Source organism: Pinus tabuliformis, chromosome 5_1, assembly GCF_031772625.1.
Source record: "Pinus tabuliformis cultivar Carrire ecotype Pingquan chromosome 5_1, CPIR1, whole genome shotgun sequence".
In the NCBI taxonomy this organism is placed as follows: Eukaryota; Viridiplantae; Streptophyta; class Pinopsida; order Pinales; family Pinaceae; genus Pinus; species Pinus tabuliformis.
The window spans coordinates 248,218,271-248,235,770 of record NC_142305.1 but is presented as its reverse complement, the minus strand read 5'-3'; the positions used below and the strand labels follow the sequence as shown (position 1 = coordinate 248,235,770).

General features: G+C 39.0%; 1 protein-coding gene across 5 annotated transcripts in view; it reads right to left on the bottom strand.

The window, feature by feature from the left end:
• Nucleotides 1-273: 273 nt before the first annotated feature.
• Nucleotides 274-17,500, bottom strand: part of LOC149164337 (NF-kappa-B inhibitor-like protein) — a 202,672-nt gene continuing 185,445 nt past the window's right edge. The window contains exons 7-11 of one of the 5 annotated variants that reach the window (XR_016260686.1): nucleotides 2,603-2,692; nucleotides 2,201-2,357; nucleotides 1,410-1,566; nucleotides 1,040-1,195; nucleotides 274-921 (exon numbers count right to left, since the gene is read on the bottom strand). Coding sequence is in view for 3 of the 5 variants with exons in the window: in XM_089432057.1 (XP_089288183.1) it covers nucleotides 1,456-1,566; nucleotides 2,201-2,357; nucleotides 2,603-2,692 (358 nt within the window). In the remaining 2 variants the exon portion in view is untranslated. Of the gene's footprint in view, nucleotides 922-1,034; nucleotides 1,196-1,409; nucleotides 1,567-2,200; nucleotides 2,358-2,602; nucleotides 2,693-17,500 lie in introns of those variants that run through there. The other 4 variants (XR_016260687.1, XM_089432057.1, XM_089432056.1 and 1 more) reach the window with 4 other exon arrangements.

Here is a 17,500-nt window from a genome sequence, read left to right as displayed (position 1 = left end):
GTTATAAATTCAATAAAACAAGGTTGATCTCAATGGACAGTAATCATCATCATCATGCATCACTTCATAATCTAAATCAACTTTGAATTCAATCACTCCTAACAAAGTTAAGCCTAAAGTCCATCATTATAAGGATTGAAATCACCAGCACAACAAATTCTAAAATGAACAAGCATTTTAATGCAGAAAAAGCAAAATAAACCACATGCCCATTGTGAATATTGCTTTAATGCTCTTTGACATGTGTATGTATGATGGGAGATAACAAAACTATTTGAAAACCCAATAGAAAATTGTAGTATATTACTGGAAATTAGAATTGTTGGGAACGGATGAGATTTTCGCTTCAAAGGTATTGAAACATCATATGTCACAATGTAAGCAAGCTCTTTGTGCCATGAAAACATGACGGGGTCGGGAATAAGGCAGCATCAATGTTAAAATAATCAACTGTGAGAAAACCGTTTAGGAAACTCCTTGGAAACGTATAAAATCGCATGCAAACCAACAAACGCAAAAGTGATGATAACATCATTTCTTGTATTCAGAAACAACAATGACTCGTAGTAGTTTCACTTCATGAATAGATACGAGGGTCGATCAATAAATGAAAAACTTGCCTTCGGTATTAAGCTCCATCTCATACCCCAACTTCCTAAATTGTCTACAGATGTCTGAATTTACGTAGTAGTTGAAACTGAACTTGCAAGCAGCCAAAGGAGATGGTTCCATGAACCGGATGATACAACTTTTACATCTGTACATATAAAAATTTACATGTCAAATCTCCTAGAGACAAGTTGACTAAAAATTTACATCTCAAATCTCTTAGAGACAAGTTGACTTTGAATTGACTTGTACAACGGTCGGAAGATTGGTTCTTAAGTCTGAAGTAGAGAGCAAAATTGTTCGAGTTTCCATCTGAAGAGTATTAATGTGAACAAAATAAAAAATTCCATCATAAGGGCAACAACACTATAGTATAAGAATTTAGAAATAAAGAAAATTGAGAAGCTAGGATAGATAGAAAAGTCTTTACATAAACAACTTGATTCAATACACTAACTCCTTTTATTGCAACATGTTAGATATGCCCATTGCCTCCTTTGCACATATAATTACTAAAACCTTGACAGATAAACTGCGAGTGGTCAATCTATCTCACATACCGGAACAACACTTGTAGTTTCTACGACTGCATACACATACACATGTTAAGGCATAAAAATACAATTTCCCAATGTAGTGAACATATTGCCACTACAAAGAACTTGATGGGAAGACTAATTTCGATAACAGTAGAATGATTGACTTCCTGTTAAATAAGACTAATTTCGATAACAGTAAAATGATTGACTTCCTGTTAAATAATTATTAGTTTTACTTTGAAATGGTGGTTGTATAAATACCTATTGTCATTATGATAAACAGATTTCTGTCAATGCTTTTAACCGTCTAAATTTCTTCATCTTTGGGAAAAATGAGCAGCAAATCCTCATTGTCCCGATAAGCTTGAACCAGTGCTGCACCTTTGTATGCAAATAACCCAAGAACTGCTGGAGCAAGCTGAAACCAGTAAAACACTATTAAATGATCAGCCTTTAGTCAAAGGAAAATTGCTTTTAATTAGTTTCCGTATGTAGACTTCGATACAGGAAGCATCAACCTAATCTAAACACAAAATTCAAGCATGTCCGCAAATAAGCAATTACAAAAAGACACTTCTCCTTACGAAGATGCCCTCCAAGATTTATAACTAAAAATCTCCTTAAGCTAAACAAAGAAAATCGAAAAGGATAGAATCAGATAGAAACCATCAAGAAGCAAATTTTAGCAGAAGCCAATTGTGAATGATAAGAGTACAGGGAAAATGGATAGGTCAAACTTCAAAGAAAATTCTAAAGACACAGTGAGTGACATGAAAGAGTAACTCATAGGAAAGAATGGGACGTTAAGTTATATCTGCGGATATATGCTCAAAAACTTCAGATGCCATCTGATGCATTGCAAAAAGAAAGGAACTATATGATAGTGGTAAAAGTTAAAACATAACACTGATTGTTTGAACTCCCAATAAAACACCATACAAGCTTCTCAACAGCCGTACAGAATGTAGTTAAGTGATACAAAACGTCATTTTCTCTGACATCTGACAAAAACCGTCAACATATAACATAATAGGATTTCAAGCAAACACTACCTGGAAGTCAAAAGATTCACCGAAGTAATGTTTTGATAAAGCCCAGAAACCAAATATTGCAGCTGGGATTACCAAGCGGGGGGAGGAAAGAGCTAAAGCACTTCCTCTCACAGTTTTCTCAATTGAATCCCTTAGATCATCACTGCGGATGCCAATCCTGAAAAAAGGACCAACAGATGCTCTCCAGATTAGCATTAGGAAGGGAGAGAAGATAAGAGCTTAAGCACTTCCTTTCACAGTTTACTCAAATGAATCCCTTAAATCATCACTGCAGATGCCAATCCTCAAAAAGGACCAACAGATATTCTCAAGATTACTAACAGTAAAGTCCCTTCTAGATGATCAATGGTTGAATACATAGAGAACTTCTCTGTTCATTGATCTCTTCAACTCTACACTTACTTCTTAATTCTCCTCCGAGTAAAGACTTCGGCCAGCTTCTCCTTGGATATATTATCCGTGTGGTGATAAAGAAGTTGAAGATATAGAAAGCTGCACAAGGTATTAGCTTTGATCAGGCTTTAAATATTAACTTTTGTCTTTTCTTTCTTTACCAAATAACCAGAACTAACAGGATCTACAGCATGCACATATCAAAGAAATTGCAATCTAACTCTTCTACATTTTTCTAGCAGACACACATTGTCCCTGCTTTTGCATATATGTATCATCCATCATGGCTTAAAAGCTAACAAACAGCAACGCATCTCTCGTCCCTAGATATCAAAACCGTTTAAGATTAAATCAAACATTTTTAACAATATATACTAAAAGACTATTCATGGCAGGGTTACACCATTTGTTGCGTTTATCTTTTAACCTCCATGATGTTGTAGGATTGTAATGGCCAAAACCAGACTAGTCAGACCACTGAGGAAGTAATAGACAGGAACAAGCTACTCAGATCATGGAGATGAAGACACAGCTGTGATGCCAGCAACAATTCAATCTGTTGAGCAGTATTGGAATATTCAGCGACATTGAGAGGGGGTGGGTGAGGTTGAGTGGGGGGAATCAGTATTGGGCACTTTTTAACAATTTTAAACATATCATGTAAACATAAAACAGTCAACAACACCATTCAACAATGCATAACACCATAGACAGTACACGAGATTTTTAGGTGGAAACCCTTCCGGGAGAAAAACCACCAAACGCTTTTTAATATGTCTTAAAAATTACACCAGCAGGAAGCTCCAACTTCCAAGATTCTCCAGCAACAACTGGAAGGAGGCTCCAATCCCCTGGGCCCTGATTAACCAGCTTTAACGGAAAGGATGCTTCGACACCTTGGTTTTATCAACTCCAACATCCTGTACCATCAATTTGCAGCCCTAGCACCACCCTACCAGCTTGAAGTGTTCTCAGGCTCCACCCTAAAGAAGACTTCCATCTCCGCCTTGCACCACACTACCATGCTTAAGATAGAAGATAAAAGAATAAGATTGATTATGCTAAACATGCTTCCCAACACTTTGATCATAGTACAATACAACCACTACTATGATCATTGTCCAGACCCTATTGTCAATAACCCTAATGCCATTGCTTTTGCTTCTATTCAATTGCTACAATATTGCTTGTCAATGCTTTTGTCGTCCCTATTGTCAATTCTACAAAATCATGTCACTGCTAGCTCTTGCCCACATGCACAATCCAATGTGCCACAAGTTTGTCCGATGTCCAACCTTAAGTTGTCTCAACTGCTAACTTGAAAAACACAAAATCATAAAATCACAAGGAAAATTGCCTCTCTAATCTCAGTGGCACAAACCCTAGCAACTTGTAACTGTTGGAAATACTGAGAAGGGAGGTGAATCAGTATTTCTTTTTAATTGTTCTTTTTATCACCAAAAAATTTATATATGGAACACAAAAATAGATAGCTGGAATAAATAATTTTATTAACACAAACAGTGGAATGAAATAGATACAATATAAAAATGTTTGCTATCAGTTGCAAAGCTCCAACTTGGACTTTTGTGAGGCTCCAACCTCCAGAGCACCAACTCTGTTTTGCCAAAGCAATAGTTCTGCACTTAGGAGCACCAACTCCCAAGGATTCCAGTCCTTTCAGTTCTGAGGCTCCAACCCCGTGGGCTCCAACCCTAACCTGGTATAAACTGTTTTGTTGTAGTTCTCTGCTCCCAAGCCTGCTGAGCTTCTACTTCACTCCTGTTCTCCTGCTTCTCCTGTCTCTCCTGCCTCTACCTGAACTTCGGCTTCCTCTCGCTCTGATTATACGTTCGTACCCCATCCTTTCCTTGCTTTTCCTGTTTTATGTATTCCTTATGCCTCTGACTGTTCGTTTCCGCTTTCCACTGGCTCTTCGGCTTCCTCAACGCTCACTTCAACTTCCTCTGCGCTTGCTTGCCTCTTCAGTTTCCTGAGTCACTTTGGCTTCCTCTGCGCTGGCTTGTTCTTCGGCTTCCCAGCTCTTCACGTCGCCTTGGCTTCCTCTGTCCCTTTGAGTTCACCAACACTCCAGGGACACGTAACTTCATAAGAAAGGACCAAAAAAATACACAAAGAAAACATGTTCCATGTTAAAACTGTAACAACGCTCCTTTTTCAATAATCATAGACATACACAGGACTTTAACGTTTTTACAGAGAGACTGTACTAGCAGGGTAGACCCACATGCCACGTCACCATCGCAATTGCAATCGGCATTGTTTAGGCCTATTGAACTATCGAGAGCGTTTCTTATGCATTTTGGCCTTCAAAACCCCGCACAATACAGATATTCAAATACAAAGGAATATATGAAAAATGACCGAAACGTTAAAGGCCGAACTTCAAATTTATTACGCCTGCATTTATAACTTTATCGGGTCCGCTACATATATCGCAATCGGCAGTCGCAACTTCCCGATGGCCGATGGCCGATTCACCTACGGATGTGATATGATATTAAGCCAAATTGTAATGTTGCATCGGGTCCACAACATATATCGCAATCGACGCTTTCAGGGGTGACACCCCTTTGTATTATTGCGATGGGCGGATGCAATATAACATTAAACCATTGCATAATGTTGTCGTCGGGTCTGCACATATATGTCGCTGTCGGGGATTTCGGGTAGTGGCTCGATGTAGAACCCGCCGATTACAATATCGCCGATATATATATATATATATATATATGTCGCCTCTGTACTCCAATATATATATCTTTTCCGCCTCCAATAGTGTATATCAATATACCTATGTTTTCCACCTCCGATAGTGTAAATTTCCTTTATGTATAGGTTTTCGATATAACCATGTCTTCCACCTCCAATAGTGTAAATTGCCTTTATGTATAGGTTTTCGATATAACTCTGTCTTTTGCCTTTGATAGTGTAAATTGCCTTTATGTATAGGTTTTCGATATAACTCTGTCTTTTGCCTTTGATAGTGTAAATTGCATATATATGTTATATGCTGCTCCGCCTGTATTTGCATGTATATATGGCCTCCGATAGTGTATTTGCATGCATACATGGCCTCCGATAGTGTATTTGCATGCATATAGCTCTTTTGTGGCATATATTGCTCCGATAGTGCATTCTTTGACATACTTTGCTCCAATAGCTCCCAATAGTGTATTCTTTGGCATCCATTGCTCCGATAGTGTATTCTTTGACATACTTTGCTCCGATAGCTCCCGATAGTGTATTCTTTGGCATCCATTTCTCTGATAGTCTATTCTTTGGCATCCATTGCTCCGATAGCTCTGTTTTGATCCTCCGATGGCTCTGTTTACTTCCTCTAGCTCCTCAAATATTGCCATATTGACATCAATGACAATTTATGTCAACAATAACAACAGTCTGATCTTTGACTCAACAACAGCTATAGGTCATAACAACACTCTTCATCATTTGCATACACTTGAAAACCCTAGCAGCAAATACTTTGACCTCAATTTACTTTTGCGCAATACATCCCAACAGTAGCATACATACCCAGTTATATAACATTAGCATCAAGGCATTGCACTCAGCAATACACTCTTAGTAGTAGAACAAACACTCTAGCAAACATGGAAGCTACAATAATACTCTATTCTACAAACCTTATTCAAATAAACTCTAGCAGCAATAACATGACAATGCACTCATTGATTACTCGGTCCTTTGTAGCACACCCTGCAACATGAATAGACAATGCACCCATTCGAATGCTCCAACACTATACATGATCACAATGCACTAGTATATTTAAGCTCAAACATCAATCTTCATTCTACTAACTATGCGCACTAGCCTCTAAATCACACCAACATACAGCTTAGCTCAGACCTCATGTTACCTCTGCGCAAACCACTCAGCCTTCATCAATTTAATGTAAAGCATATTGACTCAGATCGCACGCACTTCCAACACTCCACTCATTTGAACCACAGGTTGCCTTTCTGTGTTAACACATCAGCTATGTGCACATACTTAACTCAGCCAATACTCATCACTACAGGTGGTCACATTCAAGCTCATCGCATGGGTCAATGATTAGCTCTACTCCATAAGCAGATGAGAGATCAAATTGATCTACAGCTGCATTCATTTTATCTCTGGAATAAATCACATGCCATAGGTGCGCACCACCATTGCCTCTAAAAGATTCTGAACTTGGTTATTTAATAGCAGATCCACAGAGGTTATTGCAACAATAGATGTTGACAATCGTTGGACTTAGAACTGTATCAAATAGTTCCTCGTCACAACTCAATGTCCAATCATGAATTGAGCCAAGAAAAATATGAGCCTATCAAAATAGAGCTCCTTGGCATATCAAAAACTTGGACCAGAGCCTATTGTTTCTCCAACTTGATTTCTTTCCGTTAAACCAACATATTCTACAACTTATACACAAATGGAGTTCCATACGTCTGCAAAGAGTGAACTTTAACATGGGCATAAAGTCTCAGTTCCAATCATTGATGATAACATACCCTATCACTAAGAACAACATAATATGTATCACTCAACGACTAAAGAGTGTGTATCACCCATGTCATCACAATTTCATACCATCAAGCTTCCTTGTATCAGTCGTACCACCGCTCATCATATGTCACCGCAGACCAATGTATATAATTGTAGCCATACCTTCACAACAAAATACCTTCATTAGTTCATAACCAAAATATGTCATTCACTTGGAACAGAACAAACTCAACTGCAAACCAGATATAATTTTCTTTTCAAATGATTATGCTTGCCATATCTCTACCACTCGGTGCACTATATATATAATATTGATGGTCACGAACAGTGGAGGGGTTGACCATTTAATAATGCTTGAAGTTACAGAGTTGAAAATTGAGTTTCTATCAAAACTTGATGCATGTGACCAACACATTGTGCCAACTAATATGACAATTGTTTAAACTTTTTTCATGCCACAACATTCACAACTACATATCCGAGAACCAACCAATAGGACCATAAAAAGAATTGTTCAATAACCAACAGTGCTAGTGCTCCGCTTCATGGCATAGGCATTTGCGCTATGGTCCATATGACCATGCTATGGTTGACTACGTGACAATATTTTTAACTGATATTTCAACATTTGCATTATGACATATGTTGGCAATCTCTGTCATTCTGATTTTGTTGGCTTTGGGTGAAATGGCCCATGCAGTTAGGGCATACTAACCTCAAATAAGCATATCTCCTCAACCGAGGAACCACGTTTCATGCCACCTATCGATAGAAGTGGCATGACAAGTACTATCATCTTATGATGGTATTGTTTGCAAATTCACTGATCTTCCCATTCAATTGCTTCATCAAATGTGGGGCATCTTGATCACACCAAAGGGACTTCTTAACTATTGGGCTTCCTTCTCTTCCTTCTAGGGCTTCTTGTTCATTGATGCTTCCAATTAATGCAAACCACAATAAATATTAAGAGCATTCAAATATTGATGTTGGCATCAATGTCAACACCATTCAACAATCTCCCCCTTCATCATTGATGGCAACACACTTACTCCCCTTGCGATTGTTTCTCCCCTTGTCTCCATGCTTCTGATCTTCATCTCCTGATGTCTCTCCCCCTTTGACATCAATGGCAAAGAGTAACTCCCCCTGACAAAATATCTCCCTTTGTCTTCCTACAATTTGCCTTTCTCCCCTTCACAGATTCTCTCCCCCTGTCTTGTTGTGCCTCACATAGCATGCCATTCTGATTCCACCTATCAATATGCTTCAATGAGTCCTTCAATTCTTCCTAATCTCGATCTTAAAGTGCCACAAACTAGTCTATGACTTTGCTTATCAAATCTGATGCTCAACTGAACACAATGTTGACAAATCTGCCTATAATGTTGATCACTATTCTGACAACTTCTTTATCACTGTTGCAATACCTATTCTTGCTTGAACACATACTTGAAATATTCAATCACTGAATTGTACCATGAAGTAATCAACCAATCTTATACAAGACATCAAATCACTAAGAATCCTCCTTTCCAAATCAAATTGTCAAAGGATAGATCTTCAAATTTGTAGATGTTGCTACTTAGACCCCCCCATTCAACATTCACAATACTGGGTTCAAGTCGAATTGTTTAGAATGATATATGAACCTGCTTTGCTGCAAGATCATTCTAAACCTTGATATCTTCCTTTGTTCCTGTAGATTCAACCTGGTTTTGCAACGTTACAAATTCTGAGAGCAGGACCTTTGAGATTTCTCCTGCATGGAAGATTCCATCATGTAGTTGCAATCACGAGCTATATGTCCATAGTTATGGCATTTAAAGCATCCAATATGGAATGATGGAACAACTGATGTATATTCTCTATTGATGATGCGATTTGGATATATGTCTTGTGTTCCTACAAATTTGCTTCTAGGGTTTTGATAATAACCTTGATACTCATCCTTGTCATAAGCTTTGCAATCCCTAGCCTTATGTCCAAAGTCAGTACATGAAAAACCATACTCAGAAAATATACAAGTGTACCTGAATGAAATGTCTTGCCTTCATGATCTACTCTTGCTTTTGGTTGAAGAACATTGACCTACTTTCACTTACACAAAATCTGATTGGGTGCATAAAATGGTGTCCATTGCTTCTTTTGATTCCTTTCTACTTGTGCTTCTAGTAACAACTAATTCCAATACTTCATCACCAAGACTTTTCAAGTACCAAACTACCTATCTTGTTCCATTGAACAAATCTTCATCTTTAGTGGTTTTTGAAATCATAGCAATTGAGGAAACTTCCTTTATTTCATTTTAACGCTTGGAAACTTGCTTCATTAACTTTCCCATCTCTATTCTCCTGAGATATTTCTTCCAGTTGTTAGGTTGCAATTGAAAGAACCTGCTCTGATACCAATTGTTTGAATATTCAACAATACTGAGGGGGGGGATGAATCAGTGTTGGGAACCTTTTAACAATTTTAATCATATCACGGAAACATTAAACAGTCAACAACACCATTCAACAATTGATAATACCATAGACAGTACACAAGAGATTTTTAGGTGGAAAACCTTCCGAGAGAAAAACCACAAAATGTTTTTTAATATGTCTTAAAGATACATAAACAGGAATTTCCAACTTCTAAGATTCTCTAGTGACAATTGGAAGGAGGCTCTAAACCCGTAATTTATCAACTCCAACTGAAAGGATGCTCTGACACCTTGGTTTTATCAACTCCATCTAAAAAAAGGCTTTGACACCCCGTTTTATCAGCTCCAACTAAAAGGATGCTTCAACACCCTACAACATCAATCTACTACCATAGCACCACCCTGCCACCCTAAAGTATTCTTAGGCTCCAACCTGAAGGAGACTTCAATCTCCAACTTGCACCACCTTACCACCCTTAAGATAGAAGATAAAAGAAAAAGATTGATTATGCTAAACACGATGCCCAACGCTTGATCACTGTACAATACAACCACTGCCTTGATCATTGTCTAGACCCTATTGTCAATAACCCTAATGCCACTGCTTTTGCTTCTATTCAATTGCTCAGTGTTGTGAAAATCACGATAATATCGAAAAATCGCAGTTTTTTGAAAATGGCGATATTATTGCACGATTATTACGTCAATTTATTTTTCGCAAAAATTTGCGATAACTTGAAATAATCGCGATAATTACGAAAAAAATCGCGATTCGAACTGAATTTATCGCGGGGACGGCGGACAGCGGGTTTTATAAGCCAAAAAACGATTTTTTTTCATTTGGACAGACAGCGGCAGCGGCATGGATTAGGAGTGACCTAGGAGAAAAACTTTGGTGGATTGGGAGCTGAGGAGGAGAAAAACCCTGGTGGATTGAGAGCTGAAGAGGAGAGAAACCCTGGAAGGCGTGGATTGGAAGCTGAAGAGGAGGAAGCTTGGAGATTTTAGCATCCCAAGCAAGAGAATTTCATCTTTGAATCAAATTTCTCCAGCAAACCGTGGTTTCCAGGTATGGGCACCAAATTTGGCCATTTTGTTTTGGTTTTTTCTTGTTTTTGCTTGGGTTTCTATAACCCATTGTTTATCAGATATTTTTGAGTTGACTTGGTGTTTTTCTTTCATTTTTGTTGCATAGAGTGAAGAAAATTCATTTTGGATTGAGTTGGGGTTTTTTTGTTTGTTAAATTGTCAAAAATTGAATGTGTTGTGTCATGTTACTCATATATGTAATTTTGTTTTAATTTTTGTAACTTGCAATTCTTATTGTGCCATAGGTTCAACTTCAAAGTTCAAACTTCATCTTACAATAAAACTCAAGAGTCAAGAGTTCAACCAAGTTACAAACATGCCAAGGAAATTGGACCCTTTGTGGGAATTTGGTGAACCTGATGGAGGGTTTGATAGAATAAACTTGAGTTGCAAGTTGTGTGGACATCATATGTCGGGGGGGTATATAGATTGAAGTATCACCTTGCACAAATCCTTGGATTTGATGTAGGGCCTTGCACAAATACAAATCCGGAAATCATCCGAAGAGCCATGAGATCATTGGAAGAATTAGAGCATGAGAGAGAGGCCAAAGCAGAAATGAAGAAGCAACTAGCAAAGAGGGTGTTAGGCTCAGGTGAACATGGAAGTGGCACTGGTTCTACTTTAGCATCAATATATACAACCAACCCGGTAGCCGCCTCATCATTTTTTGTTAGTAAAACCACGCTTGGTTCACAACCATCTATCACTTCAATGCTTAAAAAAACTGAAAAAGAACAAGCTGACAAGTTGTTGGCCAAATTTCTCCTTTGGAGTGATTCCTTTCAGCGTTGCAAGGAATAATCCATTTTTCTAGCATGTTGTTGATGCTATTGCAACTGTTGGCCGAGGGTACAAAATCCCTTCTTATGATGACTTTAGAGGTCGGATTCTTCAAGATGAAAAGTTTGACTGCACCAAAAGATTGGAGGAGTTTAGGGCATCATGGACACAAACAAGATTCACTGTGATGTTAGATGGTTGGACCGACCAAAAGGGGAGAACCCTTATAAACTTCTTGGTTAGTTGTCCCAAGGGGACAATGTTTATGAAATCTGTTGATGCATCTTCACATATCAAAGAAGCAAAAACTTTATGTGATTTGTTGGATGTGTTTATTTTGGAGGTGGGTGCAGAACATGTTGTCCAAGTCATAACGAACAACGCTGCAAATTATGTTGCTGCTCGCAGGATGTTTATGGAGAGGCATCCTACTTTATTTTGAACACCTTGTGCTACACATTGTATTGATTTGATGTTGGAGGACATATGAAAAATTTCCTTTGTCAAAGATATTGTTGACTCATCAAAAATCATTACAAATTTATATATAATCATACATCTTTGCTTAGCTTAATGAGAAAATTCACCAACAAACAAGGAGTTGGTGCGCCCCGCCATTACACGGTTTGCCACTAGTTTTATATCTCTTCAATCCCTCTTGAATTCTATGTGGGATGTGAAGAGAATGTTTCTTTCAGAGGAGTGGCGTGCTTTGACAATGAGCTGCAAACCAGAGGGAGAGGCCATATGCAAATTAGTTTCATACCAAGAAGACTTTTGGGCGGGAGTGCAAGAGGTGTGCATTGTTACTGAACCTTTGGTAAAGGTTCTTCGATTAGTTGATGGTGAGAAGCCTGCAATGGGCTATTTGTATGAGGCCATGGACAGGGCCAAAGAATCCATTCGGACCTACTATGATGATAAGGGAGATGAGGGGTTTCAGAAAGAACTCCTCCTATGGGAAGTGATTGATGAACGATGGAACAACACACTCCATCGTCCCATTCATGCTACAGGGATCTACCTGAACCCCGCATTTTCTTACCCATGCGGGTTCGTATTTGATGCTGAGATCATGGATGGATTCTTAACCTGTGTTCATGTTGGACACCTAATCCTCAATGGGCTAGTGTAGAAGCGGAATAGACAAAAGGAAGTCCAAGAGACCTTGGGATGTGAAACCCAACAGTCAAACCATGTACTATAAATGTATATCTCTTGTTAATAAAAATGTATTCTCATGTTTTATCTTTCAGATTATGTTGCTGCCCATGTGTATTTAACATGGTATCAGAGCAGGCATATTCTTGCCCTGCATAATTATTTTGAGCCATTTGTTTTATGGCCTCTATGTGCAGATCATTTCTGCCATCAATTCTGCATTTCATGAATATTTGCTCAACGAAATTTTAGCTGCAACCTGTCATTTCTCCAGCACCATTTTTGGCCTCTTTCTGCCATATTTTTTCTCTGGGTTGTCTGCCATATGGTATTGTTAATCATTGTTTGCGCCCTTTGCGCTCCCTGGGCTGTACATAATTGTCCGACTGCATTTTCTCTTCGCTTGGTATCTTTGCTCCTAACAGCTGGCGCCGTCTGTGGGAATCGAAGGCAGAGATTCTTCGTGCAGAGAAGAGGTGTAGAGCAGCAATTCGCCTGAGATTTTTCCAGTACTCACTTGTTGGAAATAATACTGAGAGGGGGGGGGGTGAATCAGTATTATCAGATCAATAAAACTTTTCAAATTTCATGCTCAGAAACATATACGCTACTTCAGTTAAGTGAACCAGCGTGTACACGCTACTGTGTCTAAAGCAACTAGCGTATATCCAGAAATCTTATGATTCAGTTAGCTTATCTTCAGTAAATGCATCAGAACATTATTAACCACATTGACAGTAAACAGGTGCAATATAACAGAACAGATCATCACATAAAAGCCACACACATGAACACCATGATATAAGGTGGAAACCCAATGTGGGTGAAAACCACCTGCTGCAAGTCGTCTCTTTCTTTCTTTAATAAGAATCTTCAGTTTACAATCTTTTGTACTGCTGCAGCCTTATACCAGTACGCAGGCTACAACCTGCAGACGGCTACAACCCTCTCTCGTTTTCAAACTACTTTTGGAAGGGAGCTACAACCCCCTCAGCTCTTGTACTAGCCGATCCATTTACTAGTACATAGGTGCTGACCCTACAGAAGGCTACAACCTTCTTTCCTACAGGGACCACGTTTCATCAATTTTCAGACTAGATCCATGAGTATAAAACAAACACTGCTGCAATACAATCATCAACTTATACTTGCATCACAATTCTCTAGATCACCCAATACTGAATCACCGAAACCCTGTCATCAAGAACACAGAACACAAACCAGAGCCCAGAACTCTGCAACAACCACCAGAATCAACAGCAACCTGAAATATCAAATCTTATTATGCATACGCTACTTCGATATACCAAAACCGCGTGTATACGCACTTTCTACAAAGGCAACCCGCGTGCAGATCTAGAAATAATTACTTATACCTTCGCTGTCAGATCCGACCCTTGCCAAGCGTCCCGAACAGATAACCAGCAATACCAGATCTTCTCACTTCATCAGACACACATTGCTTACCCTACTTTGCCTAATGATCTTCTCCTTATATAGCCTTAGGCACTTCACAATACCACGGACCAAAACCATAGTAACACAATACCATCAACTTCAAAACTAGGGATCGACACGCCCGTCGAGACACCATGGTCCAAAACCATAGGCACAACTTCCAAGGACTAACCGCCACGGACCAAAGGTACTTTTCACATGTACGCGCTTTTACTGAAGCCAACCTGCGTGTACACGCTGGTTTTCCTTAATGAACCTGTGTATATCTCTTTCTTGTCCTGTTGTACTGAGATCTGTCCTCTGATCAAGTTGCCATCACTTGTACCTATCTCTGAGTGAGTTGCCATCAAGGACAACACTTGTATCATAATGCCAACAATCTCCCCCTTTGGACTTGATGGCAACCACCATACCAAGTCACTCTCCCCCTTTGACATCAAGGGCAAAGGGCGGACCAAGATATTCTCTTCTTTGTCCATACTCCCCCTGAGTACCTGCTGAAATCTCCAAATGTGCTCCCCCTTTGTGTATGCCAAAGTGTACCAATCTATCCATGCTCCCCCTGAGCAGATGCAGGTTCTAAGACCAGCAATAACTAACATTTATCATATATGATCTGTACCATACGCATAAGCCTGCAATACCATTCCTTTGATCAAACAACAAGATGTATCATTTAGTTTCATCAACAACTTCCAACCATAATGCCAACAATGAATAATTTGAAGTATATGCTCCCCCTGAGCGTGAGCCAACCATGACTGAACCATTTCCTGAGTCTGTTCTGCTGCCCTTTATGCTCCCCCTGAGCCTGAGCCAACCATGACTGAACCATTTCCTAGGTCTGTTCTGCTGCCCTTTCTACATATACGCAACTTTGCAGCATGTAACTCGCGTATATACGCGACTTGTCTTCATTATATCAGCGTATGCATACTGAAATTCATCACTTTCAGATTCCCCTGTGTCTATTGTGTCAGCTGTCTGAATTATGCCACACCTTTCTGTCTCTGTCTTCTTCAATTCCTGGAACTGTGATGATGTATGGTCCTCTTGTTTTGAATTTTGAAATCTGCTCCTGCATTCCCTTGCTTTATGCCCATAGTTGTTGCATGTATAACATCTTACATATTTCATGTTCCTTCTATCGCAATCAATTGATTTATGTCCATATGCATTGCAGGCAAAGCAATATCCTCTGAAATACCTGGGATGCGATGATCTTTTGTAATGGTCTTGAACCATTCTACTTCTACATCTGGCTGCAACATGTCCAAGATTATGACATACATAACATTCAACATTATTCAGTGGAGGAAATAATCGTCTATCACGTCCATAGTTAGGAGTAAAGGATCTTCCTTGAGGAATTTCTTTCCTTGGTTGTTCCTTGTTGAGCATTTCAGATTTCTCATTAGAGTTTCTTGCCTCACCTTGTGAACTAGATTCACCTTCAACATATTCATGAAAACCAAGACCAGTTTTGATAGCAGGAGGCCTTTGACTATTAAGAATATCGTCCAAGACTTTAGTACTATCTTGAAATTGTAAAAGCTTATCCTTTTCTTCTAATTTACCTTTCAAGATATTTACTTCAACTTGATGTTGTTCTTCCTTTTTCAGATATTGATTCCTTAGGTCTTCTTCAGCTTTTCTTCCTTCTTCCACTTGTTGCTTTAGTTTGATCACTTCATGTTCTTGATCTTCAAGAGCTTCTCTGTTTTGTTCTCTCGATTTTTTAAGATCTTCTTTTAGAGAGAGGATCTTTGTTTCAAGTCTCTGAATAGTTATGCTCTGATCCTTTACTATATCCTGCAATTGCTCCCTTACCCTGGTTTCTGTCTCCAATTGTTCGTTTAATTTGGTAACTTCTTCAGTTTCTGCATTCTTCTGTTCATGTGCCATGAGACTTCTAATATCTTCACTATTATTGGATGAAGCATTCTTCTTTTCATGTGCCATGAGACTTCTAATATCTTCACTATCATTGAATGAACTTTTAATATGGGTATAATAGCTTCTACCATCTTCTTCAGATATCTTTCCTTTGTTATGAGGGCATCTAGCAGCATAGTGACCAACTCTACCACATAGAAAACATTTGAAAGGTAGCTTACCTTTGAACCGTCCAGTTCCCCGTTCAAGATTCTTAACAAAATTTACCTCATCTTCTTCCTCTGACGCTTCGAATGCGGCTTCTGATGGTACCTCTTGTCGCATTTCAAAAGCAGTTAAGATCCCGTGAAGCTGTGACATGGTGATTTTCTGCACATTCTCCTTTTCTTCTATGGCAGATACTTTAGAATCAAATTTAGCAGACAGAGATCTCAAAACCTTTTCAACTAAGACAACTTCCTCAAATTCTTCACCCAGATCCCTCATACAATTTACAATCTCATCCATACGCAGGAAATAATTAGCTATGCTTTCATTACTATGCATCTTAAGAGTTTCATACCGGATTCTGAGAGTTTGAAGCTTTGCTCTTTTTACCTGATCATCTCCTTCGTAGCTTGTAACGATTTTGTCCCATATTTCCTTGGCTGATTTGAAATGCATGATCTTCATAAATTCTGATTGTGTCAAACTACTCAATAGGACAGTAACAGCTTTGGCATTGAGCTCATATTGTTTTTTCTCTGTTGGATCTGTGGGAGTTGCTGATGGGAATTTGTATCCTCCTTCTACGATTCCCCAAACTTCTGCTCCAAGAGATTGTAGATATGCAGTGGTTCTTATCTTCCAGTGGGTAACATTGTTCCCGTCAAAGACTGGTGGCCTGATGTGTGCCTCTCTTTCTGGATTAGCCATTCTAATGGATCTTTTCCTTCAAGCGATCAAGCTTCCTCTGAAGTACCTGCTCTGATACCAATTGTTGGAAATAATACTGAGAGGGGGGGGGGGGGGTGAATCAGTATTATCAGATCAATAAAACTTTTCAAATTTCATGCTCAGAAACATATACGCTACTTCAGTTAAGTGAACCAGCGTGTACACACTACTGTGTCTAAAGCAACTAGCGTATATCCAGAAATCTTATGATTTAGTTAGCTTATCTTCAGTAAATGCATCAGAACATTATTAACCACATTGACAGTAAACAGGTGCAGTATAACAGAACAGATCATCACATAAAAGCCACACACATGAACACCGTGATATAAGGTGGAAACCCAATGTGGGTGAAAACCACCTGCTGCAAGTCGTCTCTTTCTTTCTTTAATAAGAATCTTCAGTTTACAATCTTTTGTACCGGTGCAGCCTTATACCAGTACGCAGGCTACAACCTGCAGAGAGCTACAACCCTCTCTCGTTTTCAAACTACTTTTGGAAGGGAGCTACAACCCCCTCAGCTTTTGTACTAGCCGATCCATTTACTAGTACATAGGTGCTGACCCTACAGAAGGCTACAACCTTCTTTCCTACAGGGACCACGTTTCATCAATTTT